The sequence below is a fragment of the Symphalangus syndactylus genome, chromosome 9 (assembly GCF_028878055.3).
Source record: "Symphalangus syndactylus isolate Jambi chromosome 9, NHGRI_mSymSyn1-v2.1_pri, whole genome shotgun sequence".
NCBI classification, from domain to species: domain Eukaryota; kingdom Metazoa; phylum Chordata; class Mammalia; order Primates; family Hylobatidae; genus Symphalangus; species Symphalangus syndactylus.
Window position 1 is genome coordinate 133,889,005 of NC_072431.2, and position 25,938 is coordinate 133,914,942.

The 25,938-nt window shown below is 40.3% G+C and overlaps 1 protein-coding gene across 7 annotated transcripts in view; it reads left to right on the forward strand.

Annotated features, from left to right (window-relative positions):
• The first annotated feature begins 4,716 nt into the window (after window positions 1-4,716).
• Window positions 4,717-25,938, forward strand: part of ERMP1 (endoplasmic reticulum metallopeptidase 1) — a 48,917-nt gene continuing 27,695 nt past the window's right edge. For 5 of the 7 annotated variants that reach the window (XR_008660250.2, XM_055294305.2, XM_055294308.2 and 2 more), the window contains exons 1-6: window positions 4,717-5,133; window positions 6,822-7,123; window positions 12,627-12,754; window positions 13,820-13,925; window positions 24,817-24,963; window positions 25,621-25,713. Coding sequence is in view for 6 of the 7 variants with exons in the window: in XM_055294305.2 (XP_055150280.1) it covers window positions 4,790-5,133; window positions 6,822-7,123; window positions 12,627-12,754; window positions 13,820-13,925; window positions 24,817-24,963; window positions 25,621-25,713 (1,120 nt within the window). In the remaining variant the exon portion in view is untranslated. The remainder of the gene's footprint in view (window positions 5,134-6,821; window positions 7,124-12,626; window positions 12,755-13,819; window positions 13,926-24,816; window positions 24,964-25,620; window positions 25,714-25,938) is intronic. The other 2 variants (XM_055294307.2, XM_063609194.1) reach the window with 1 other exon arrangement.

Below are 25,938 nucleotides of genomic sequence, written 5' to 3' on the forward strand. Positions count from 1 at the left end.
AAAAATGCTTTTTCAATGTCATAAAAATGGTCCACATTTTCACATGCATTCCTTTGCTACTAAAAGTGAATGGTTTACATATTTTTCTATTGAGGTGTTGATATTTTTCTTACTGATTTTTGTGCACACATGCATATACACACTCACACAAGAAGAGAAAGAGTGAGAAAGAATAATATATATAACACATATTATCCCCTTTTTAAAAAAAGCTTTTTGAAAATCATGTCCTCCATTTGTCATTTGACTTTTCATCTTTTTGGTGACTGTTTTTGATGTATAGAAGTTTTCAATTTTGTGTAGCCAGTATGTGATTTTTCCCTTTATGATATCTTCCACTTGTCTTTTGATTAAAGAGTCCTTGTACTTTTGAGTCTTAATTATTATAAATATTTAATTATATTCATCTTATTTTTGTACTAGTTAAAAAGTTGTTGATATTTGATTCTGAACTGTACTTGAATATTGTGGGTGTGTGTGGATGTGTGTGTAATACGGTATGAGGTTCTAATTTGATTTTTTTCCCCAAAAGAACCAATTGGCCGGGTGCAGTGGCACACCTATAGTACCAGCTACTTGGGAGGCTAAGGCAGCAGTATTGCTTGAGGTCAGGAGTTCAAGTCCAGCCTAGGCAACATAGTTAGAACCTGTCTCTAAAAAAAGAGAAAATAACCAATTGTCTAAACCCCATTTGTTTTGGAAAGGCTTTTAAGATGAATATAGATTATTCCAAAATCAGATAATCTCTTTTCTACTAGGCCATGGAAGAAAGGTAACCTGACATAGTGGCTTCAGCTAGCAATGCAGCCAGGCTTGTTCTCTAACTTCTGTGTGCCCACCTAGCTACAGGGACCTAGAGAACACAGGTGACCAGCCCAGAATTTGAGGGGGGCTTAAGAGTAGAGTGCAATTACCCTCTTCCTAGGCTCCAAGGCCGGTTAAGCTCATGGGGGTAGAAAAGCTCTGAAGATTTACAGATCTGGCCCATGTGCCTCTTAGAATGCCCTTTCTTGCCAGCACTGCCAGCCCCCAGGTTTCCTGGCTTGTTGGAGGTGATCCCTGGAGCTGACCATTGTCACCAGTTCCTGAATGTTCCATTTCAGAGCTTCAAAGTTGGAAAGATCAATTGTCCAACAGCACCCTGAGGCCCAAGCTTTAGCCTTAAGGGATCTAAACAAACAAACAAACAAAAATCCTAAAAAAACTAATGGTGTACCCTGAACCTTTAAACAAAGCTGGTTCACTCTCATACCACCTCAGTGAGCACAGAAAACCAAGCTGTCCGCAACAGAACCTGGCTGCATTTACCCATAAACTCTTCCACGTTTGGAATCCTTGCACTTGGTTTTGTAATCTTTTGACTTGCTCTGCCTGTCAGCTTTTGACAGCTGCTTCTTTTTTCTGCAACTGGTTTGGGCTCACTTCTCACCTCTTGGCTTGGTACCTCACCTGATTTGAATGTCACTGTAACATCATGTAAAAGGCATCCTTCTGCTAGCCTGAGCCTCAGAGAACTTCACCAGATGAACTGGTAGCCTCTCTTCCAAGGAAGCAAGTATACAGGCTATGGTTTTCTTCTACGGCAAATTGGCTATGGAATGACCTGTGGGGAAGACAGAAGCTGGCAGTTCACCTGAATCCTGACAGCTCATATGTCCTTCCACTTACCTTGGCCAAACTACTAGGAAATACGGAAAAGATGGCAAGACAGAAGGGACATGGGACATCTCTATGTCTGTCAGTCAGTTTAGCTCTTACTTTGTCATAAAGGGAGACACAAAAAAGCATAATTGCCTGCCAAGCCAGATGAGGTGACTCAACCCCATGATCAATAGCTCACCAGATGGGGCAGCCAAAACCTTTCACATTATCTGTTCCTCATCCTTATCAGAGATTCGATATGTAAGAACTAGAGCATGTGTTCCAATTCACTGTGGTCTACTTTTAACACAAATAAAATAATAGATCAAACTGGCTTTGAACACTTCAAAGGCCAGACATTATCAAAGTGTTTTATTAGCCTATATGTTCTAGATGTGGTCACTGCGCTGCTCTGCCTCGGATGGAGACTCTGAGTGGTCTTATAAAACATCACCTAAAGCATGACCTTTCACTGCTCAAAACCACCCCAAAGTCCTCACCAGGGCCAGGAGGCCTTCCTTGCACTGGCTCCTACCCACTTCTGTCACCTCACATCTACCAGGGCTCCTGGCTCAGTCTGCTTTAGTGCATGCCTTATTCAACGTTGCCTCTGAACATCCCAGCTCACTTTCCTCTGCTGGAACATTCTCTCCCCAGGCTTATGTGGCCCTGTTCCTCACTTCATTCAGGTCACCTCAAATGTCATCTTCTCAGAGAGACTGTGAGACCATCTCTGATCACCCTAATAAAACAGCAGCTTTTGTCAGTCTCAATTTCCCTGCTTTATTTTTCTTTATGGCACTTAACTCTCTGACATTTTACACACACACACACACACGCGCACACATTTGTCTCTGTTAGAATGTAAGCTCTCTGAAGGTGGAAACATTGATTTGTTCTTCTCTCTCTTTCTCCACCTTGATCAGTATCTGACACAAGTAGATATCCAACAACTAGTAGCTAAAAATATTCAAATGTGAATACCATAGACTATACAAGTCTAGAGAAAAACTGCCTTTCAGGAACTCAGCTGTAACTTAACTTCTACCACCTAGACCTCTATGATTATCATGATAGGAAAGTAGCTTTTAATCTAATCTACAAAGGATTTCATGAGAAGGAAAATTCTGAAAAATAGTTTTTAATAAGAATCTTATGTGAGGATCTTTCACACACACACACACACACATCTGTCTATCCATCTATCTATTATCTATCATCTATCTATCTATCTATCTATCTATCTATCTATCTATCTAATCCTCACTGAAGCCCCTTAAGGCAGGTATCATCTGCATTACCACAGATAAATACACATGGACTCTGTGAGGTTGTAACTTGAATAATGCCATGTGTACTAAAGGTACCAGATCCAGGAACTCAGATCTACTCGTCCCCAACAGCCAGGCATTTCCCTATTATGGTACCATGGGATATTGTCAGATATATATATATATACACACAAACACACACACACATACATATATATACATATAGTTATGACCATGGGCTAGACTCTTATCCAGAGCTAAGCACAGTGGATACAGTGATGATTAAATAAGATAGACACTGTCTTTAGTCTCATAGTGCTTACAGACTGAAAGGGATCTTATAGAGCTAAAATTATGCTTGCTGACCCAAAAGTGGTATGTTTTCATTTTTTCATTCACTGAAGAAATATCTATTGACTACATACTATGTGTCATGCTTTGTGTTAAGAGCAAGGAATAAAATGGTGAGTAAAACCAGACCTGATTCCTGCCTTCATGGAGCTTACAGTCTAATGAGGGAGATATGAAATAATCACATGCAAACATGGTGCTGTGAGATCCTACAAATAGGGGAAGCAAGATTAATTAAAGTAGATTCTTGCTTGAGGAAGTACCACTTAATCTGAGATTTAAAGGATAACTAGGAGTTAAAAAGACAATGAGGAGAGGGAAGAACACTACAGGTAGTTCAAACAGCGTGTGAGAAGATCCCATTGTAGAAGGAAAGATGTGTGCAGGAAGTCTTTGAAAGAGGCCAGTGTGGCTGGAGAGCTGGAAATAAGAAGCATCCTGGTGTCAGAGGAGCCTGAGAGGTGGGCAAGAGCAGGCCCATAGGGCATTGTATGAAATCTGACATATGTGCTAAGTGAAAATCCGGCAGTGTGCTCTCCCAGTTGGTCTCTAGGTTAATGCTCATGCTAATGTAGCAACTCCAAGCTGGGGACAAAAAACCTTGGAGCAGAGAGGCTCATGGTAACGGCAAGCCGGAAGAAGACTAGATAATCACTAGGATCTGCACTGAAACCAAGGCTCTGCTGCTTAACCGCCACAGAGAGTCGTCAAGTGAAGAATGGCCTTTCTGAACCTTCACTTGCAGAGTGCTAATGTAGTAGTGGAACAGAATGCTGTTTTGGGAGCCCATGAAATTAGATTTACATTCTTCATCTGTTATCTCTACGTTTCTCAGGTATTAGATGGGAACGAAGATATTTCCTTTTAAGTATTGTTAAAGATAATTAAATAAGATAATGTGTTAAAGGACTTGGCCTAGCGCCTAGCTCATAGCAGGTATTCAATAAATAATAGCCGTTATTTTTCTTTATCTGTTAAATGGAGACAGTAGTAGCACAGATTAAGTTGCTGAGTTATGAAGATCTGATTAGATTATGCATGTGAAAGCAGTAGGCCGGGCCTCCTCTGCGTAGTCTTATTTCTAATTTTAAGAGCCCGGAACCCACTTTTTTGGAGCCTCATGTTCTAATATTGCTTCCTTACGAAAGCCAGGCCATTGCTTTTTTCATCTGCCTGGTGCACCGTAAGAGCCTTGTGTGTTCTTTCAAAAGCGATCTCTCATTTTTCTCGTTTCGGGTTTTTAGGTGTCTTTACATTTGGCAATCGCTGTCCTACAGAGGGCTGGAAAAGCCCTGCGGGAGACGGCATATCCACCACCCGCTGCTGGGTGGGCCCTGCAGCTGTGCGCACCCGAGAACTGCCAAAGAAACTGGGTCTTGGCGCGGCGGGACGGGCCAATCAGAAGAAGTTTGGCCCTCTGCAGTTTCCGTCCGCTCACTAGGAGGCGCTGCGGCAGCGACGGCGGCGTCGGCGGCCGGGGCTGTAGCGCGCTGGGGCGGTTGAGCTGGCAGCTGAGGCGCGTGGCCATGGAGTGGGGTTCCGAGTCGGCTGCTGTGAGGCGGCACCGCGTCGGAGGAGAGCGTCGGGAGGGACCGGCGGCCGCACCACCGCCGGAGAGGGAGGCCCGAGCGCAGGAGCCTCTGGTGGATGGGTGCGGCGGCGGCGGCGGCGGCAGGACGCGGAAGAGGAGCCCCGGGGGTAGCGGCGGCGCGAGCAGGGGCGCGGGGACCGGGCTGTCTGAGGCGCGTGCCGCGCTGGGGCTCGCGTTCTACCTCCTCGCGCTGCGGACACTGGTGCAGCTCTCGCTGCAGCAGCTCGTGCTACGCGGGGCCCCTGGACACCGCGGGGAGTTCGACGCGCTCCAAGCCAGGTACCGGCCGCTCCCTCCTGGCACGGCCCGCGCGTCCGTTTGCGGCTTCTGCCCAGGCCCCGGGGCACCGCACCTGTGTGCACCCGCCCCTGCCGGACCGCCGGGACTCGCTGACCCCTTCCAGGCTGCACGTGGGGTGGGGTGACCCTGCTTGTCCTTCTTCTGGGGTCTGAATTGCCGGGACTTGGGGCTTGCCTGTCCCCCGTTAAGCTCGTGGTACAGATTGGGGTTGCCACGTAGATTGAACCTGCTTCCCACTGTCTGTCCTTCGTGCAGATGGTTGGTTGTGAGTCATCTCCCCATATTCTGGAACAGCTTCCACTTTTTACCTTGCTTAACTCTTCTGCTTTCCAGATGGAAATTTGCGTACCTAGACTGTTGTATAAATTCGCTTTGGGGGCGGGGAGTGTTGGAAGGCGCTTGTGCACTGTTCTAACTTTCTGAGGGTTACAGCTCCCAAATCTGAAGGCTACAGAAGCTCTTTCTGGAACACCGCCCAGTGAAAGTTTGGTATGCAGTCTGCTAAGTTCTCAGATCCCTGCAGTTTGTCTTTAGCCCCATTGGATTAGTGACTGTGTAAGATTTGACTTTTTTTTTAAGACCTTTAAGAATGCTAGGAAAGGTGATTAAGTCAAAGATGATGTAACCCAGGTGTGTCTAAGTCAAAGATGTTGTAACCCAGGTGTGTCAAAGCTCATGAAATGTTAAGCTGGCGTCAAGTTTTCAACAGCTGCTGTGTTCTAAAAAGTTTTTCCTAGAATGCAAAGTGTTGCAAGCTTATTAAGGACTTTCTGAAACGCTTCCTACCCCCACTTCCAGCTTCCCCACTTGGAATGCAGTGAAAAGACAAAAAAAGTTTTGTTTTAATTAGGGGTACAGTTGGTTTTGGCCTGAACTGAAGTCATTAGACCTTGGGTGTATGCTAAGAGGGCTGGGTCCATCAAAAGTTTTTTTTCCTCCCCTTATTTAATCTCTTGACTTGATTATTTTTGCTCATTGGTTTCTGCTACTTACAGTCATTCACCCAGAATCTGTAACCTTCAGGAGTGTGCACAGTGACGTTATATTCTATCCTGCTTAGTCCTTAGCTTTTTTTTTTTTCTTTTTTTTTTGAGACAGGGCCTGGCTTTGTCGCCCAGGCTGGAGTGCAGTGGCTCCATCTCGGGTCTGTAGCCTCCACCTCCCAGGTTCAAGCAGTCCTCCCACTTCAGCCTCCTGAGTAGCTGGGACTACAGGCGGATAGTAGTCTACATCTGGCTACTTTTTGTATTTTTAGAAGAGATGGGGTTTCACCACGTTGCCCAGGCTGGTCTCAATCTCCTGAGCTCAAGCAATCCACCGGCCTCAGCCTCTGAAAGTCCTGGGATTACAGGCGTGAGCCACCGTGCCTTGCCAGTGGGCACACATTTTTAATACATCCTAGTCCTTGTATTGGTTTGATATGGGGAGAAGTTGGGAGTGGGATGGTGGAGAAAACTGAAGGGGTCAACTCGTGGGAGGCAAAAATAAAAGTATGAAACTTTATAAGTGATGTTTACTTGGTGTCTGAAATAATGAAAGGCGGTCCTTTTTATGTAGGCCAAAGAACTAAACTTTTTTGGGGAGGAAGGGGTGTGTAGTGGAAAAGTTACCCATGCTAAGTGTCAATTTTAACTACAAACCTTTGTTATTCTTTTGGTCACTTCCAGGGATTATCTTGAACACATAACCTCCATTGGCCCCAGGACTACAGGAAGTCCAGAAAATGAAATTCTGACCGTGCACTACCTTTTGGAACAGATTAAACTGATTGAAGTGCAAAGCAATAGCCTGCATAAGATATCAGTAGATGTACAACGGCCCACAGGCTCTTTTAGCATTGATTTCTTGGGAGGTTTTACAAGCTATTATGACAACATCACCAATGTTGTGGTAAAGCTGGAACCCAGAGATGGAGCCCAGCATGCTGTCTTGGCTAATTGTCATTTTGACTCGGTAGCAAACTCACCAGGTATGTACCTGTTTTTTGGTCATTTGGAAGTTGTCACAGCCCAGAAAGTTTATTAACATAACCCCAAGCTACTTGGGCAATTGTGGGGACCATTTTCTTGGGCAAACCTTTTTTCTTTGTGATGGAAAGCAGGATAATTAGGATAGTGTCATTTACTTTAGGATCTAACCATTCTGTCTTCTCTTAAGTGCTTTATTAATATTATTTTTTGGTATTAATGCCAGCAGCCCAGTGATAAGACTTGGAATGTTTCTGGTAGACTGAAGCAGCTTTCTCAGTGTTACCAGTGTGTGTGTCCTTGTGTCCTGGAGTTAGGTTCTGACACTTAAAAAGTGTTTTACTCAGCTGGGTGTTATACTAGGCTTTGGGGATACCAGATAAGGAAAGTCCCTGCCTTCAAGGGTTGCTGCATGGTTTTAGAGCAGGGTTGTCCAATCTTTTGGCTGCCCTGGGCCACACTGAAAGAAGAATTGTCATGGGCCACACATAATATACACTAATGATGGCTGATGAGCTTAAAACAAAATCTCATGTTTTAAGAAAGTTTACAAATTTGTATTGGGCTGCATTCAAAGCTGTCCTGGGCTGCGGGTTGGCAGCTATCTCTTCTAGTAGATTCTGTTGACCTATAAAGTGAGAATTTTGCTTCACTGAGGGTGCCATACTAAGTACCTAGTTAATGTGTAAATCTTTCTCTGAAAATAATTTGGCAAAATAAGAATACTTGCATTTAGGACAGTGCCTGACGCAGTGAATATTTGTCAAATGAATGGGAATCCCCTAAATTGAACTTCCATTTATTAAAATATTTATTCTTCAGAAAATTGTATTCAATGGTTAAAGGGATTGTAAATAGGGATAGAAAATAGCATTTATAATAGCATAGCATTTTAGTGGTAGACGAGACCTGAGATGGCATCTGGCTCAACCCCTCATTTGATACAGGAGTAAATTTATCTGGTCATCACTGATAAGAGACAAAACTAGGATAAGATGCTGGATTTCCTGGCCAGTCAGTTCTTTCAGCTACGTTTGGAAGGAAAAAGAATATTAGGGTGTAATTAATACTCCCTTTTGCAAATTGTTTAACTTCTTAGTTTCTCATCTGTGTAATGGAGGAAATAATAATACTTTCCTAATAGTGTTGCTTGGAGGATTAAAAAAAGGTAAAACACTAAAATAGTACCTGGCATGGAAAGTGATTTTTAAAAGTTTCTATTAACTCTTATGTAATATTAACACTTCTGGATTACTCGAACTTACAGCAGGCCAAATTTGAACATCTAGAGTTATACAAAATTTAAGTAAAATTTCTTTGCTTGATAAAATGATTCATATTAGAATATCTTCATTTAGAAAGCTTGACAATTGCATTTAGAATGTAACTTGCATTTTCAAAAATCAGTATACACACATTTGTTAAATAAGCCAGAAGTACCTTCATGTGCTGCTGGGGTAACCAGTGGTTTAGTGTTTTTTGTTTTTTTTTTTTTTTTGGGTGGGGGGCCAAGTGTCACTCTGTCACCAGGCTGGCATGCCGTGGCACAATCTTGGCTCACTGCATCCTCTGCTTCCCGGGTTCAAGCGATTCTCCTGCTGTGCCACCACACTCGGCTGATTTTTTTTGTATTTTTGGCAGCGACAGGGTTTCACCATGTTGGCCAGGCTGGTCTTGAACTCCTGACTTCAAGTGATCCGCCTGCCTCAGTCTCCCAAATTTCTGAGATTATGGGTGTGAGCCACTATGCCTGGCCACCAGTGGTTTTTTTTATGTCCGTTTCAAAGCAGTAATAAATGTTACTCTTTGTCCACTATTATGATGCTTGAATTCTGGGAAGGGGCAAATAAACACCATGGTTGCTTAAGAACATTATATAAGAAGGCTGTATATACAAGAATTAGCAGCAAATATAGGGACAAAAGAAAAAAGTTTCCCCTCTGTCCTTCTTAGTTCTTAGCTGAGTGTACCCCTGTAACAAAAGACAGGCTAAAAAGAGAAAAACCAAATAGAAGTTTATTGACACTTGCACTTCATGTACATGGGAGATACTCAAGGAAAACGAGTACATGTCAAAGAGGTGGCTTAGAAATCTGGCTTATGTAGCATCTTCAACCAAACAATACATTTTTAGAGACGTGACAAAAGAAAGGAAAAGGACCTTGAGTCTCGAGGAGTGGCAAATTGTAGGAAGGCAAATAAATGGTAGAGAAAGGTTAGTGAGTAAAGTGTTGTATAGATTCCTTTTGTGCTGTCGCCAGGCCACCAGAAGTTTACAGTTGTCTTTCGTGATCAGCGTTTGTACTTCCTGGTGGAGAGGGGAAGTGGGGACACCTTGGTAAATGTATATCCTGCTTTTAGGCAAACAAGGGGAGGGCAGAGAGCTTTTCTGTATAGTACCTGCTTCTCAGTTGCCTTCAGCTCAAAATAATCCGTATGTCAAAGTGACATATTTTGGAGTGCATATTCAGTTACTCTTTACAAACATAGTGCTAAATGTTACAAATTATATATGTGGAGTCTAATAATTAAAGGCCAGCATTTTTGTGAGCCATTAGAACCCACTTTTTATTATTATGTTTTAAATAATAGAGGCAGGTTTTCACTTTGTTGCCCAGGCTGGTCTTGAACTCCTTAAGTGATTATTCTACCTCATTCTCCCAAAGTGCTGGGATTACAGGTGGGAGCCACTGTGCCTGGCCTAGAACCTACATTCATTCATTCATTCATGTATTCATTTATTTATGAGACGGAGTCTCACTCTGTCGCCCAGGCTAGAGTGCAGTGGCGCGATCTCAGCTCACTGCAAGCTCTGCCTCCCGGTTTCACGCCATTCTCTTGCCTCAGCCTCCCGAGTAGTTGGGACTACCGACGCCCACCACCACGCCTTGCGAATTTTTTTTTTTTTTTTTTTTTTTTGAGATGGAGTCTCACTCTCGCCCAGGCCAGACTGAAGTGGCGCTATCTCTCCTCACTGCAACCTCCGCCTCCCGGGTTCACACCATTCTCCTGCCTCAGCCTCGCTAATTTTTTTCTTAATAGAGTTGGGGTTTCACCGTGTTAGCCAGGATGGTCTCAATCTCCTGACCTCGTGATCCACCTGTCTTGGCCTCCCAAATGCTGGGATTACAGGCGTGAGCCACTGCGCCTGGCCCTAGAATCTACTTTTAACTAAAATTTTATAGGAATACCCTTAGCAACAATCTCAAGGGAATTTCTGTCAATAATAAATTGTTAAAAATAGTGTTTCACACATTCATCAAATAGACCAAGCTTGTCCAACCTGCAGTCCTGGGTAGCTTTGAATGTGGCCCAATACAAATTCATAAACTTTCTCAAAACATGATATATTTTTTTCAATTTTTATTTTATTTTATTTTTTAACTCATCAGTGATTGTTAGTGTTAGCGCTTTTATATGTGGCCCAAGACAATTCTTCTCTTAATGTGGCCCATGGAAGCCAAAAGATTGGACACCCCTGAAATAGACTATCACCTAAATCCTTTTAGTGGATGGCCTAATTGAAGCACTTTTTTCTTTTTAAGTTCTCATCTGTGTATCTAGGACTCAGGAATTGATACCAGTTAGGAGTAATGTTATCCACAGAAAAGTCTTAATTATCTTCTTGAGTTTGCTGTGTGGTTCCAAGTCGTTGGTAGAAGAGGCATTGAGTTATTTTGGGGGTGGCTTCAATTTCAAGGTTAATTCTAAATGGAAAGGGATGTCAGTTAACCACCTAGCCCTTGTAGATACTGTCCTCTTAACTTTCCTTCCCTTTCTTAAAGATATTTGACCCTTCTGTAGTTCTCTTTTAATGCACCAGAACCATTAAAATAAGGGAAGCTGAATGGACAATTTAACTTTTTAATCAACCCTGTATAGATACCTTTGGATTTCCCCTTCTTTTTGAATAAAGAAACATTTTATTGTTTGCTTTCTATTTTAAAGTAACTCACAGTGTCAAATTTAAAAAAAGGGTTTATTTCATTAGGTTTTTGGAAGTGACACTTTTTGCTAATAGCAGCATTTTCTATTTGATAGTAATTAAATGATTATTATTTTGTTTCACTTCGATTGAAATACAAACCAGTAATCACCACCAAGACAAGTCTGGTTAATAGATAGTTTCTTCTTAAGTAGAAATGGGGTCTGAAATTTAACAGAGCCCAAATAAGCATTTTAATTTTAGCTACAGAGCCTTCTTCAGATTTGCAAAGAGAAGGAGAAATGAACATTGAATGCCTACCAGGTGCTAGGCACTGGGCATTATCTTGTGTGACTCTTACAATAAACCTGTGAGGTAGGTGTCATTAGCTTGCTCTTTAAACCAGGAAATAGTGGAGTAAAGTGACAGAGCTCAAATTTACTTCCAAGTCTTCTTGCTCTCAAATCCACGCCAAACTCTTTGGCACCCTGCTTCAAATGTGTAAACCCAGAAATGTTACTGCCTGAGTTACGTTAGCTCTTATTTACTTTGATTACTCTTTAACTTTTCTGATACGGAAAATTTCAAATATATTCAAAAGCAGAACTGTTTGATGAACCCTAATGGACTTATCTCCCAGCTTCAGCAGTCTGATCTTGTTTCTTTCCTACCACACTACCCTCCCAACTTCTTGATTATTTTGAAGCAGATCTTAGCTATATCAGTTCCTTTCTAAAAGTATTTCTCTCTGTGTTGCTGGAAGATAAGCGCCCTTTCTGATACCACCAATTGCCTCACCTAAAAAAACCCAACAGTAATTCCTTGGTATCATCAAATATCCAATCAATTCCTTTAACTGTCTCTTACAGTGCTTTAAAAAAGCAAGACAGTTAAGTCATCTTTATACTTAATTTTAATTAGCATACAAAATTTCTCAATCAAGAAGAGGTTCAGAGATTCAACTGAGTGTGTGTTCTGGGACCTAGGATACTACTTAGGTCATTAGTCTCCTTTCCTGTGTCTTACTAGATTAGGTATCTTCTTTTTAGTTTTTCATCACATAATCCCCTTGGAGAAACCTTAAAGGAATGTTACACCATCCAAAGTGACCTCTCTGTGCAGCTGTTATGATTTTGGCAGGAAAACAAGCAAGAAAGGAGTGAGTGCAGTGGGAGATGTTGCAGGAAGCTGTGAGCACCAGAAGTGAGACTATTACAGAGGATGTGGAATGCGGGTAAAGAAAAGAACAGATTTCCTTGGTTTGCTGAGAATACCAGTTTCCAGTATGACTTTAGGTCCCCTCAGGTTACTTTATTTAGCAGACACTATTTGAGTGACTCTGGTGGATCAGGCATGGTTGTAGGCATTGAGAGTAAGTCAGTGAGCAAACCAGACAAAGATCCCTTCATGGAACTTACTGCTGGTGGGTGTGATTGTCACCTGATGATGACAGAGCTATGCTTCTGGTCATGCAGCTATTGTGATGCTTCTCTGAGGAGAAAGCTCCATTCCTAGTCCTAATGGTTCATATTGTAAACATTTTAAAATCTGAGCAGCAAATCTGTTTTTCTGATTTGAAGGTGCCAGTGATGATGCAGTTAGCTGCTCAGTGATGCTGGAAGTCCTTCACGTCTTGTCAACATCTTCAGAAGCCTTGCATCATGCTGTCATATTTCTCTTTAATGGTGCTGAGGAAAATGTCTTGCAAGTGAGATTTTACTGTTTTAAATATTAGGCTTGAATAAGGATGAGAATAATAATAGCTAACACGTAAATGCATTTTTTATGACTCCTGTGGGTAGTATAAAATAATATGCAGAAAAATACTATATGAGCAGAACTTAAAAAAATTCACAACCACTTATGTAGAGATGTTTAATATTTAGAAAACTCCACTTAGCAGATTATTGTGGCTGGATTTGATTGAGAGAAGGGCTCTTGCTGGCATAATTACTCTCCTCAGGTTTTCTTTGACATTGAAGTTTCAGAGATGTTCTGAGACAGGCACAAATAAATGCCCAGCCATATGGATCATCTCTTCTCCTGTTCTCTTTTTCTTTCTTTTTAAAAAGAGATCGGGGCCACCCATGCTGGCTCATGCCTATAATCCCAGCACTTTGGGAGGCCGAGGCAGGCAGATCACGAGGTCAGGAGTTTGAAACCAGCCTGGCCAACATGGTGAAACCCTGTCTCTACTGAAATTACAAAAATTAGCCATGCGTGGTGGTGGGTGCCTGTAATGCCAGCTATTCGGGAGGTTGAGGCAGGAGAATCATTTGAATCTGGAAAGTGGAGATTGCAGTGATCCGAGATTGCGCCATTGCACTCCAGCCAGGGCCACAGGCTCTGTCTCAAAAATGAACAAACAGAGGGGGTCTCGCTATGTTGTCCAGGCTGGTCTCGAACCCTGGAGCTTGGGTGATCTTCCCACCATGGCCTCCCAAAGTTTTGGGATTACAGGCGTGAGCCACCGTGCCTGGCCCTCTTTGCCTTTTCTTTTGCACACCCTTGTACTTACCAGGGATGTTGTTTGGCACCGCTGATGGTAACCAGGCTGCCTTCTGTGATGGGTGACTTTCTGAACCCTGATGTGCATGGCCATTATGCATAGGAAAAGAAGCAGAAGATGTCTTTGGATACTGCCTTTGAAGAGTGATTATTTTGCTTTCATATTCCTTACCTCATCAAAATAGTCTCTCTGTGTTTAAGCAAAATCAAGGCTGATAATTTAAGATTGTTTAACAATTATTTGTTTTCTTTCCTTCTCATTAAGGCCAGTCATGGTTTCATTACTCAGCACCCCTGGGCTAGCTTGATTCGTGCATTCATTAACCTAGAGGCAGCAGGTGTAGGAGGGAAAGAACTTGTATTCCAAACAGGTATGTGAGACTGTGCATTGTATATTTTAATGCAATTGTAGTTTTTATAAAAGTAGAAAGTTTATAAGTAATATCTTGAATGAGCATTCTTTTTAAGGCATGAGGTGGTGTTAGCTTGTCTTTGTTAAAAATTTTGAACAAAATAATATAGCATCTAACACTTGTATAGTGCTTATTATATGCCAAGTGTTGTTCAAACCATTTCGTATATATTAAGTCATTGAATCCTCCAAACAACATGTAAGATAAGTACTGTTACTTCCATTTTAGAGATGAAACTGAGTCCGGAGAGATTATAACTTGCCTAAGGTTTCACAGTTGTTTAATGCTGGAGTGTGATTTGAACCTAGACAGTCCAGGTCCAGAGACTTTGTTCTTAACCTCTAATTGGATTGTTATATAGGTAGTGAACTTTTAGCCACTATGGGTGGTTATGATATAAATAATTTTAAATGTCAATCATTTAATGAGTTAAAATGAGAAAATTTACCTGTAGTGTAACAGATTTAAATTTATCATTGATTTAGTGGAATGTTAAAAAAATTTAGTAATATTTAATCAGCCAGAATAATTTTTATTTTATTTTTTTTTAGAGACAGAGCCATGCTCTGTCACCCCAGGCTCGAGTGCATTGGTGCCATCATGCAGCCTTGACCTCCTGTGTTCAAGTGGTTCTCCTGTCTCAGTTTCCTGAGTTGCTGGGACTACAGGTGCTTGCTATCACGCCTGGCTAATTTAAAAATTTTTTTGTAGAGACAGGCTCCCATTATGTTTCCCAGGCTGGTCTCAAACTCCTAGGCTCAAGTGGTCCTCCTGCCTTGGCCTCCCAAAGTGCTGGGATTACAAGCATGAACCACCAAGCCTGGCCCAGAGAAATAGTTTTAGTTTTATGATTAAACTTTTCTAAGGATATCAACTTAGCCGATTTGTGCCTAGTGTTCCATTATTGGAATGCTAAGCATGTAGGAGTTATTTATATCCTACTGCTCAAGCCTCATCGCCAAGGTCTGATTTTTCACACATGCAAAAATTAAAAAAATTGCCACCTCAGGCATAAATAGGTCTTAATTGTCTTTATTAACAAAATTCAGAGCTCATAGATTTGTTTAGTCAGGGCATACTAAAATTTGACATTGGAAGTTCCATTCCATTTCCCTGCCCTGTTAGAAATTTGGGTAATGCATTTTATCCAGAGATGTAGCATTTGCTAGATGTTTTAATATTGAAGAGTGTGTTGTGTGCTGAGATGGGCTAGGGGAAGTAAGATGATGTGGGAACTTGTTTTGTAGCACCCTTTTAAGACCCGATTTTATTTAAATTATGAAACTATGCTAAGTATGTCTTCATAACCTAAACAATACTGTATTTTAATAGTCTCCATCAAACTTATTTTAAACTTTTATCTTTCAAAATGTGTGTATATTTTACTTTAGCTAAGCGTTTGAGATTCTGAAGGTCATGATGTCAGAAGCAGCAAGGTTCTGTTTTTAATTCTCAAACCTTTCTGCTTTATTCTTACTCTTTAATGAGAAGAAGCTGGGATCTAATATCTACAAGAGTAAGTAGGTACATTATTATCTGTCTATCTATCTATCTATCTATCTATCCATCTATTTATTTATTTATTTTGAAGCAGGGTCTCACTCTGTCACCCAGGCTGGAGTGTAGTGGTATGATCTCGGCTCACTGCAGCCTCTGCCTTGAGGGCTCAAGACATCCTCCCAGCTCAGCTTCCCAAGTAGCTGGGACTACAGGTGTATACCACCATGCCTGGCTAATTTCCTTTTTTTGTAGAGATGGGGTTTGGCCATGTTGCCGAGGCTGGTCTCAAACTCTTGAGGTCAAGCAATCCTCCTGCTTCAGCCTCCCAAAGAGCTGGGATTACAGGCATGAGCCACCACGCCCGGCCTCTTTCTATTTCTTGGATGCCAGTCAGGATAGGAGGAACCCATACATGTAACAACCACCAGATCAAAAAGCAGCAAAAGAAAATTCTGGAAGCAGAGAGGACACTCAGTCTTCTTTCCTCTTGTGAAAAATGTCAGGGCTCCATGTTAGCAGGAGTGTGTCTGTATATTTTCCGTGTTGAAATATACTATGTGTTAAGTGCCTTCATCGCCATGCTTTTAACTTATTAGCACAGCACCTTGCCCCTATACTCCTCCTATCCAGAGAAAAACCAGCCTTATGGTTTAATCTGCACCCTTCCTAGATTTTTTTCTATGTACATATATATTAATGCATAAGTATTTTATGTACATATGTTAACATATTTTACATATGTGTAGTCCAGAGAGGTTAAAACACTTACCAAGGGCTAGTCAGGTCCAGACTGACTAACATTACTTATTTACATTTATTAAGTACTCATTTTTGGTAGGCCTGGGCAGCCCAGCGTCCTTATTCTTTTTATTAAACGCTTATGGTTTTAGACAAAAATTCTGCAGCTGCATAAATTCTAAAAATAATTACATTATCTGAAAGGGTGTAAACAAACTGTTAATAATGGTCCTAGCTAGATGGTGAGCAGTTGCTGGTAGAACTGGGCTAAGTGTGACTGGAATGGAGGACTAGGTTAAAGGTAAAGCAACAGTTTAAATTCTCTGTTGCTTCATGAATTTAAGACCAGAATTGATTGTCATTAATGCATTACTTTTTATAATTTTATGTATTTAAATTTTTGCAAGCTATGTGATCACTTGAATAATAAAACAAAAAACAGATTTATGACTGATTAGTATAAACATAAAATTTAAATGTTTTACTTGTTCTGAAATCCCCATGTTTCAAAATTAATTTTTTTGGAGGGGTGTCATACAAAAGATTTAAAGGGATTATTTCCCTCCTTACTCTGAAATTTTACATGATTTTTTCCCCCTCTAGGTTTTGGAGCTCATTATTACGGCTAAACTGCATACCTGAAAGCTTTCTGGGTGCTGTCTGACATTCTAATACCTTTCCCAGCATCTCTCTCACTTTCAATGCCACTGCCTACAAAAGACTACGCTTCTTGTGGGCATGGCTTTCGAAAAGCTAGTTAGTGTTATTTTCATGTTGGACTAAAAGAGGATAAAGGCCCTCCTGGGTTTGGAGTTGTGCTTGAGAGTATATGCCAGATTGTGCTGTCCTCAGCTTTTTAAACCATACTTCTTTTTCTGTGTGATAATATTTGTCCCGCCCTGGAAACTTTTTGGTTAAAACAGTTTGTGCTCTGGAACTCCCGTGTCACTTCTGAGAGCAACATTCATTTGGGGAGTTTTTAGTGACTAGAATAATCATTACTACCTAATTTTCAAGAAGGGCCAGAAAGAATGACTTGATTTTATCAGACCAGTGACCTCATTTCATGAGTGAGAGAGGCTTGAGTACAAAAGGGTCACAGAATCTTTTTTCCTCTTGGGAGAATATTCATGCCCCTGTAAATTCTACCATCCAGAGCAAACTAGTGTAATAGTTTAGTCTGTACTCTTCTGGAATTTTTTCTAAATGCAAACATTAATACACATTTATATATGTGTATATATATTTCTTGCAAAAATAGAATCATATTCTATCTGCTACCTTATAGCCGCCTTTTCTTTTTGAGATGGAGTCTTGCTCTGTCACCCAGACTGGAGTGCAGTGACGCGATGTCGGCTCACTGCACCCTCTGCCTCCCGGGTTCAAGTGATTCTCCTGCCTCAGTCTGCCATGTAGCTGGGATTACAGGTGTGTGACAACATGCCTGGCTAATTTTTGTATTTTTAGTAGAGACGGGGTTTCACCATGTTGGCCAGGCTGGTCTCGAACTCCTGACCTCAGGTGATCTGCCCACTCGGTTTCCCAAAGTGGTGGGATTACAGGTGTGAGCCACCACGCCCGGCCTGTAGCCTTCGTTAGAATGAATTCTTTTTTTAAAATTATGGCTTTATTGAGATATATAATTCTCAGTTGTGCAATCATCATCATAATCAATTTTAGAATGTTTTTATCATCCCAAATAGGAAACTCATTAGCAGTCACTCCCATTTTCCCCCATCCCTAGGCAACTGCCTGTCTACTTTGTGTCTCTATAGATTTGCCTGTTGTAGACATTTCATATAAATGTAATCATTCAACACATGGTTGTTTGCGTCTTTGCATATTTGTTGTTTGTAATCATACAACACGTGGTTGTTGGTTTTTTTTACTTAGTGTAATGTATTTCAGATTGTTAATCTAAATAACAGACAGAGGGAGACTCTCAAAGAAGATGGTATTTATTTAGTAATGGGCGTTGCAGTAGGAATACGTGTGCCATAGTAAACTGTGAAACTATGTACCACAGTAAACTAGGGCAGTAAAGGAAGACAAAAGTTTTTATAGGAAAAATGAAGGGGATTACATAATTTTTTCGAGATAATTATCCTTGGCTACAAGGATCAATAACAAGGGTGGCACCAGTCTGAGATTGGACAGGCAGTTGCTGGGCTGATGTCCTTGCTGAAGTTTTTTGTTTGATATGAGGTTGCAATGGCCTTTGTGCAAGGCTGTGGTTTTTGAAGAGTCTTTTGTGATAATTCTTGTTATCAGGCATTTGTGCATGAGAACCCTCCCTTCATGGCCTTCCCTGGCTCCGTTATCGGAGTTTTTAATACAAGTGACTCTGTTTTGATTCTGACGGCTTTCACAAGATTCATCCATATTGTCGCATGTATTAGTACTTCTTTTTTTTTAATGGCTGAGTAACCCATTGTATGGATGTATTACGTTTCGTTTATCTATTCATCCATCGATGGATATTTGGATTGTTTCCACTTTTAGACTTTTACAATAATGCCAGAGTATACATTCATGTGTAAGTCTTTGTGTAAACATATATTTTCATTTCTTTTGGATACCTAGGAATGGAATTCCTGGGATGAATAGTAAATTTATGCATAGCTTTTTAAGAAACTGCCAAATTAAACAGTTTTATTTGAGAATAAATGCAAATACGTATAACAGTAAGGATTTTTAAAGTATTAGATCAGCAAAAAGTAAGTAAAATGATAATGCCCAGTGCTGATGAGTATAAGCAGTCATTTTCATACACTGTTAATGGGAATGTAGATTGGTGCATTTTGGCAACATGTATTACTTTTTTAAATGTGTAGGCTCTTCAGTTCAGCAGACCCATTTGTGGGAATTTAACCTGCAGAAATAGTTGACATAGATCTAAGTCATCCTGGGTTTTCTTTTCTTTTCTTTTCTTTTCTTTTTTTTTTTTTTTTGAGATAGGATCTTGCTTTGTTGCCCAGGCTGGAATGTGGTGGAGCAGTCATGGCTCACTGGTTTCCAGCTCCTGGGCTCAAGTGATCCGCCTGCCTCAGCCTCCTGAGTAGCTGGGATGACAGGCACGTGCCACCATGCCCAGCCAGTTTTTTACTTTTTGTAGAGACAGGGTCTCACTGTGTTGCCCGGGCTGGTCTCAAACTTCTGGACTTAAGCAGTCTTCCTTCCTTGGCCTCCCAAAGTGCTGGGATTACAGGCATGAGGCATCATGTCCAGCCTTGGCTTTTCTATAAGAGTAGAAAATTGGAAATACTTTTAGTGTATGAGTAGGAGACTGGTGATGACAATGTTTTTCTCTCTTCCATCATTAATTTTTCTGTCTCTATAGGATCATTTCCATTTGCATGCAAACATACCTTTTCTTCCATTTTAAAGAAAACCACTTTTATCAACACCTGCTAGCTAGTCTTATTTCTGTGACCCTCTACTGCAGAATTCCTCAGAAGAATGGTCTGTAGTCTTAGTCTTGAATAACTGCTTTTTTTTTTTTTTTTTTGAGATAGGATCTTGCTTTGTCACCTAGGCTGGAATGCAGTGATGCAATCGTGGCTCACAGTTCTCCAACTCCTGGGCTCAAGTGATCCACCTTGATAGACCGAGATCGACCAAAATTGATAGATCCACCATGTGATCTATTCTTGAACCAGTTCTAGTCAGCTTTAGACTCCCCACTTCACCACATCTGTTCTTGTAAAGGTCACATTGGCAAATTCAGTCAGTTTTCAGGCCTCATGTTACTTGGCTTCCATCATAATATTTACCACTGTTTCTCAGTCTCTTTTCTTAGTTCCTCCTTTTTTTTTTTCCTTTTGTGCATTGATGCCACAACTAGAGATGCAAGGAAGTAAAGCAGTGGAAGGATGCTCTGGGTCTGCTAAGCTGGGTCTGTTTTCCCTGGACTTCTAGAGAACTTTGACTTAATGTTCTTGGCACTGAGGCCTACCTCCTGTGAACATTACGCATGCCCATACTCTTTGCATTAAGAAAGATGGGGCTCATTCTTAAGACATGAACACAGAAGAAACTGGAAGCATCGTAGGATTTAGATGATGGCAGGAGAAAGAATGTAAATTGAAAATGTTTCTGTATCTGCCTGCCACCTTACTCTATAAGATAACTAAAAGGTTTTGCGTGGAGGTAGGATAGGGTACTGATTAAGAGCATAGGCTCTGGCCGGGTGTGGTGGCTCACGCCTGTAATCCCAGCACTTTGGGAGGCCAAGGTGGGCGGATCACCTGAGGTCAGAAGTTCGAGACCAGTCTGGCCAACATAGTGAAACCCTGCGTCTACTAAAAGTACAAAAATTAGCCAGGCATGGTGGCAGGCGCCTGTAATCCCAGCTGCTTGGGAGGCTGAGGCAGGAGAATTGCTTGAACCCAGGAGGCATAGGTTACAGTGAGCTGAGATCACGCCATTGCATTCCAGCCTGGATGACAGAGCAAGAGACTCTGTCTCAAAAAAAAAAAAAGTCTGGGCACGGTGGCTCATGCCTGTAATCCCAGCACTTTGGGAGGCCAAGGTGGGTGGACCACAAGGTCAGGAGATTGAGACCATCCTGGATAACATGGTGAAACCCCATCTCTACTAAAAATACAAAAAATTACCTGGGCGTGGTGGCAGGCACCTGTAGTCCCAGCTACGTGGGAGGCTGAGGCAGGAGAATGGCGTGAACCCGGGAGGCGGAGCTTGCAGTGAGCCGAGATTGAGCTGCTGTACTCCAGCCTGGGCGACAGAGGGAGACTCTGTCACAAAAAAAAAAAAGAGCATAGGCTCTGTAGTTAGATGATCTAAGGTCAAACCTCAAAACTTTAGCTATAGCACATTCTGCACCTGGAACCTTGGACAGGTCACGTGACCACTCCAAGCTTCAGTTCCTCATCTCTAGTTCATTCTTTTTTCTTGCCGAACACTAGTCAATTCTACAACAATTGATCCATTCCGTTGGTGCTGTTATGTTTCCAGGTTTTTGCTATGAATGGTGCTGCTGTGAACATTCTTGTAAATGTCTTTTGGTACACATGTATGTGTATGCATATTTCTGAGTGGAATCGCTGAGTCATAAGATGTGCATATGTTCAGCTTTGGTAGATATTTTGGGTAGGTAATACCAAATTTAGATGCAAAAGTCCTAAATTAAGTATTAGCAAACTGAATGCAGGAATATATATATACAAAAGATAATTCTTTCCAACCAAGTTGATCAACAGGATGGTTTAATGTTTGAAAATCGATCTGTGTAATTCACTACATTATCAGAATAAAGAGAAAAATCATGTCAATTGATAATCTCAGGATGATCATCTCAGATAAAGAAACAGGGACATGCTCTTCTGTAAAACAACATTGATGACACTCAAGAAATATTAATATTAAACTATAATAATGCATATTCAGATTTTTCCAGTTGTTCCATTAATGTCCTAACCATTTAAAAAAAAATCTGGGTTCCTACCCAGGATCAAATATAGCATTTAATTATCAAGTTGAAAACTTAATTATTGTAAGGTGAAAATCTTTTTAACTCTGCCTCGTGGAAGAGGGTGGATTGCCTTGCCTGTCTAGGCATTTTTTTTTTTTTTTTACCTCTCTTCTCAAATACAACTCCCTCCCATCTAAGAGGAACTATTATCCTAATTTTTAAGATAATTAATGATAGTTTGGGTTTATCTGTTTTTCAGTGTGGTTTTCATGGTATTTTTAGTATAAATTTATTAATATCAAATAGTAATACTATTTTAATAATAGTATTTTAGTATGATAAGGTCTTATAATCTATGTATTTCCCCATCATCGTATTTCTTTTTCCTTTTGTATTTGTGTCCTCAGGGCATCACATCAGGATGCATGTAGTATCTGTTTGTCTCATTATTAATGATATTACATTTTCATCGTTTGATTAAGGTATTTATTTGCCAGGTTTTTCTACTATTTCTTTCTTTGTACAAGTTACTGATTTCCCCTTAGTGATAGATACTTTAGGTAAATATCCTGTTTGTCATAAAACTTTGATCCTAGTTTTAGCAATCATTGATGACTCTTGTCCCCAAGCATTTTTATTAGAATGTTTACCAAATGCTAATGCTGAGTTTCTGGTTCCATCATTCTGCCTGTAGGTCATAGTTGGAATTCTGCGAGAAGGAAGGCTTTCCGTTTTCCTTTTTTTGGTTTGCTTTTTCAGTACTTCATGTATTTTAATTTTACTCTATAGATTATATATTCTGTTACTATTATTTATTTTGTTACATGAATTGTCCGGGTTTAGGCCAGTGGTGTCTATTTCAAACCAGTGCCTGAGCCCCTTTGACATGTCTCTTTGAGCACTTTCTTACTTTCTGGCACAGATGTTTCAACTTACCTTGTACTTTGCTAGTCCCAGACCTGGAATCAGCCATTTCTCTAAGGAGGCTTATTTTCTTTTGGTGGGGAATAGTATTCAAAAGTAAATGATGCCAGATACAGTTTTTCTTTATGTTTATCTTGTTTGGGGTTTGTAGACCTTTTTGAATTCATGGCTTGAATTCTATGAGTTTTGGAAGATTCTTGGCCATTAAATCTTTAAACATTTATCTTTTCCATTCTATCTTCTGTTCTTTTGGGACTCCAATTACTCACATTTGTGTATTTTCTAACCTTTTTTCTTTTTATGCTTTAATCCTTTTTTCTGCTGTATTAAACTTTGTGTTAAGCCCATTTATTAAAATTCTCAACATCAGTTATGTTTTTTCATTATAGGATTTCCATTTGTAGGACTCTTTTAAATAGATTATACTTGTCTGGTGAAATTAGTGATATCTGTGTTTTTTAAAACATATTAATCATAATTATTTTAAAATCTGTGTCTGGTAACTCTAGTATCTGGATTACCTGTGTGTCTATTTCTATAGTGTCCCTCTGCTTTTTTGGGTCATTTTTAATTTTTAATTTTTATTTTTTGAGATGGAGTCTCACTCTGTCACCCAGGCTGGAGTGCAGTGGCACAATCTTGGCTCATTGCAGCCTTCACCTCCCAGGTTTAAGCAATTCTCCTGCCTCAGCCTCCTGAGCAGCTGGGATTACCATGCCCGGCTTATTTTTGTATTTTTGGTAGAGGTGGGGTTTTGCCATGTTGGCCAGGCTGGTCTCGAATGCCTGACCTCTGGTGCTCTGCCCACCTCGGCCTCCTAAAGTGCTGGAATTATATGCATGAGCCACTGCACCCAGCCTTGGTCATTTTTTAAAATGTAGGAAAGCAATTTTATAATCTGTGAAGTTACGAAAACAATATTCTTGGATTCCCTGACAGTTACTTGGTCTGTTTACATCAGTCAGTATGTTGCTAAGTTTTGTGGTAACAACCCCAAAATCTTGGTGGTTTACAACAGCAAAGGCTTATTTCTTGCTCGCGTTGCATTTTGGTTTCTGAATAACTGCAGTTATGGTCCATGGTTATTATGGTCCATGTGTCTTATTCATTCTGGGATCCAGGCTGAAGGAGAAGCCCCTATTAGGGATGTATTGATCTCACAAATCAAAGTTAAGGATAAGTATGAATGATGTTAATGCCTTTGAAAACTCTGCCCAGTTGAGGGTCATGTCATTCCTCCTTACTGTCTGTTGGCTAGAGCAAGTCATGTAGCCATGCCTGCAGTTAATAGGTACAGAAGAGTATGTACTCGTTCCCCAGGCAGGCATTACAAGGTATGTGGCAAGAGTAGCAATGTATAATCCATTTTCAGCGAGGGAAGAGTGAATAATTATACAATTATACATATAATTATATAATTATAATTATATACATTATAAAACAATGTATCCCACTATCCTACAGGAAAAACTCCCATTTAAAAAAGCTGTAGATGTATGAGATACAGATGGAAAATTGTTAATAATGATAAATTATAAAAAGTAGCAAGGAACTTTATGGCATATTCAGTGAAATGTTAAGCAGTTATCAAAATGATTATTGTAATACAGATTGAGCATCCCTAATCTGAAAATTTGAAATCCATAATGCTCCACAATTCAAAACTTTTTGAGCACTGACATGGTGCTCAAAAATGTTCATTGGAGCATTTCTGATTTGGGATTTTAGGATTAGGGATGCTTACTAGTATAATGCAGATATTCCAAAATCCAAAAAAGTCAGAAATCCAAAATACTTCTGATCCCAAGCATTTCAGGTAAGGTATACCCAATTTGTATCTAGCAACATAGGAAAATGCATTTAATATAATGTTAAGTGAAAAAAATGTACAAAGTATATATATCTTCATTGAGTACAGCTATATACACACAATCCTACGTTAGTAAGAAAATTAAAGATATACAATTGATAATAGGCATTTTAGGATGATAGACTTATGAATGATCTTTCATTTTCAGACAGACTTTTGCATTGCTGTTATTTTATACTTTTATTTTCACAAGAGGTTTTTATTCTAAAAGTCAAACACATACATCAGAGAAACATTGGAAACTACAGAAAAAGGGATGAAAAGGTACATATTGGACCCGTCTCCCAAAACCACCACTTTTACTGTTTTCTATGTGTTGAAAAACATTAGTATGTTAAAAAAAATTGCCAGAATACCTTCTATTGTGTTGTCACCTTTCATTTTAGGTCCTGAAAATCCTTGGTTGGTTCAAGCTTACGTTTCAGCAGCTAAACACCCTTTTGCTTCTGTGGTGGCTCAGGAGGTTTTTCAGAGTGGAATCATTCCTTCAGATACTGACTTTCGTATCTACAGGGATTTTGGGAACATTCCAGGTATACTGTCAATGGTTATGGCCTACTGTGCAACATTTATTTATCAAAAGCGAATTTTAAATCTTGAAAGTTTGTGAGTAAACAGCATTTCTGAGAGCAAATTCTTTATGTGAGAAATATACATGGACTCACTAAAACAGAGTTCGTTTCCTTTTTTAAACTCCGTACTAATTTAAATGCTTGCCTCCTCTAAAATATGTCATCTTCCCCCATAGAAGAACAGGGGTGAACTGTTTAGCACCTCATTCCCGAAAGATGGTAACAGATCCTTCAGGGGTCTTTCGTTGTTGTCTTGCTTTGCCAACTCCCTTGGCAACTTGTATGTACAACTTATTTGAAATTAAAATTAGGCTCCGGCCTGGCAAGAATGTAGGTGGCAAAATTTTCATGACCTCCCACACTCAATGTTCCTATCGTTGCTGTGTGACTTGTAATGCCTACCTGTGGAGTAATATACTACTTCATTCATTATGTATCGAATTATGTACCAAAGCTACAGACTGTGTAAGAATTTGGAAGAGAATTTGTAAATGTGACAAAGCATTCGTGCCACTGCTTTGACATTTTGTCTTTTAGGAATTTATGAAACAAATAGGCCGAAAGCAAGGTTGATCTTTAAAGCAAAATGACTTTTTTTTTCCTATATATATGTTTTAGGAATAGACTTAGCTTTTATTGAGAATGGATACATTTATCACACCAAGTATGACACAGCGGACAGAATTCTAACAGATTCCATTCAGAGAGCAGGTTGGTATTCCAATTTAGACTTTTGATATACACTGAGATGGAATATTAGGGATAATATATAAACTTGTAAATATTCTGTGGCCTGTGTGTTAGGCAGTATGCAATGTGAATGAGCTAGGGCTTTGGAGTCAGAGAGATGAGATCTTGAATTTTAGTCTTGTCGTCTAGTGTAGCATTTAAGGTCAGGAATATTCATTGTGAGGAAATGAAAAAGGAGTTGGCTCA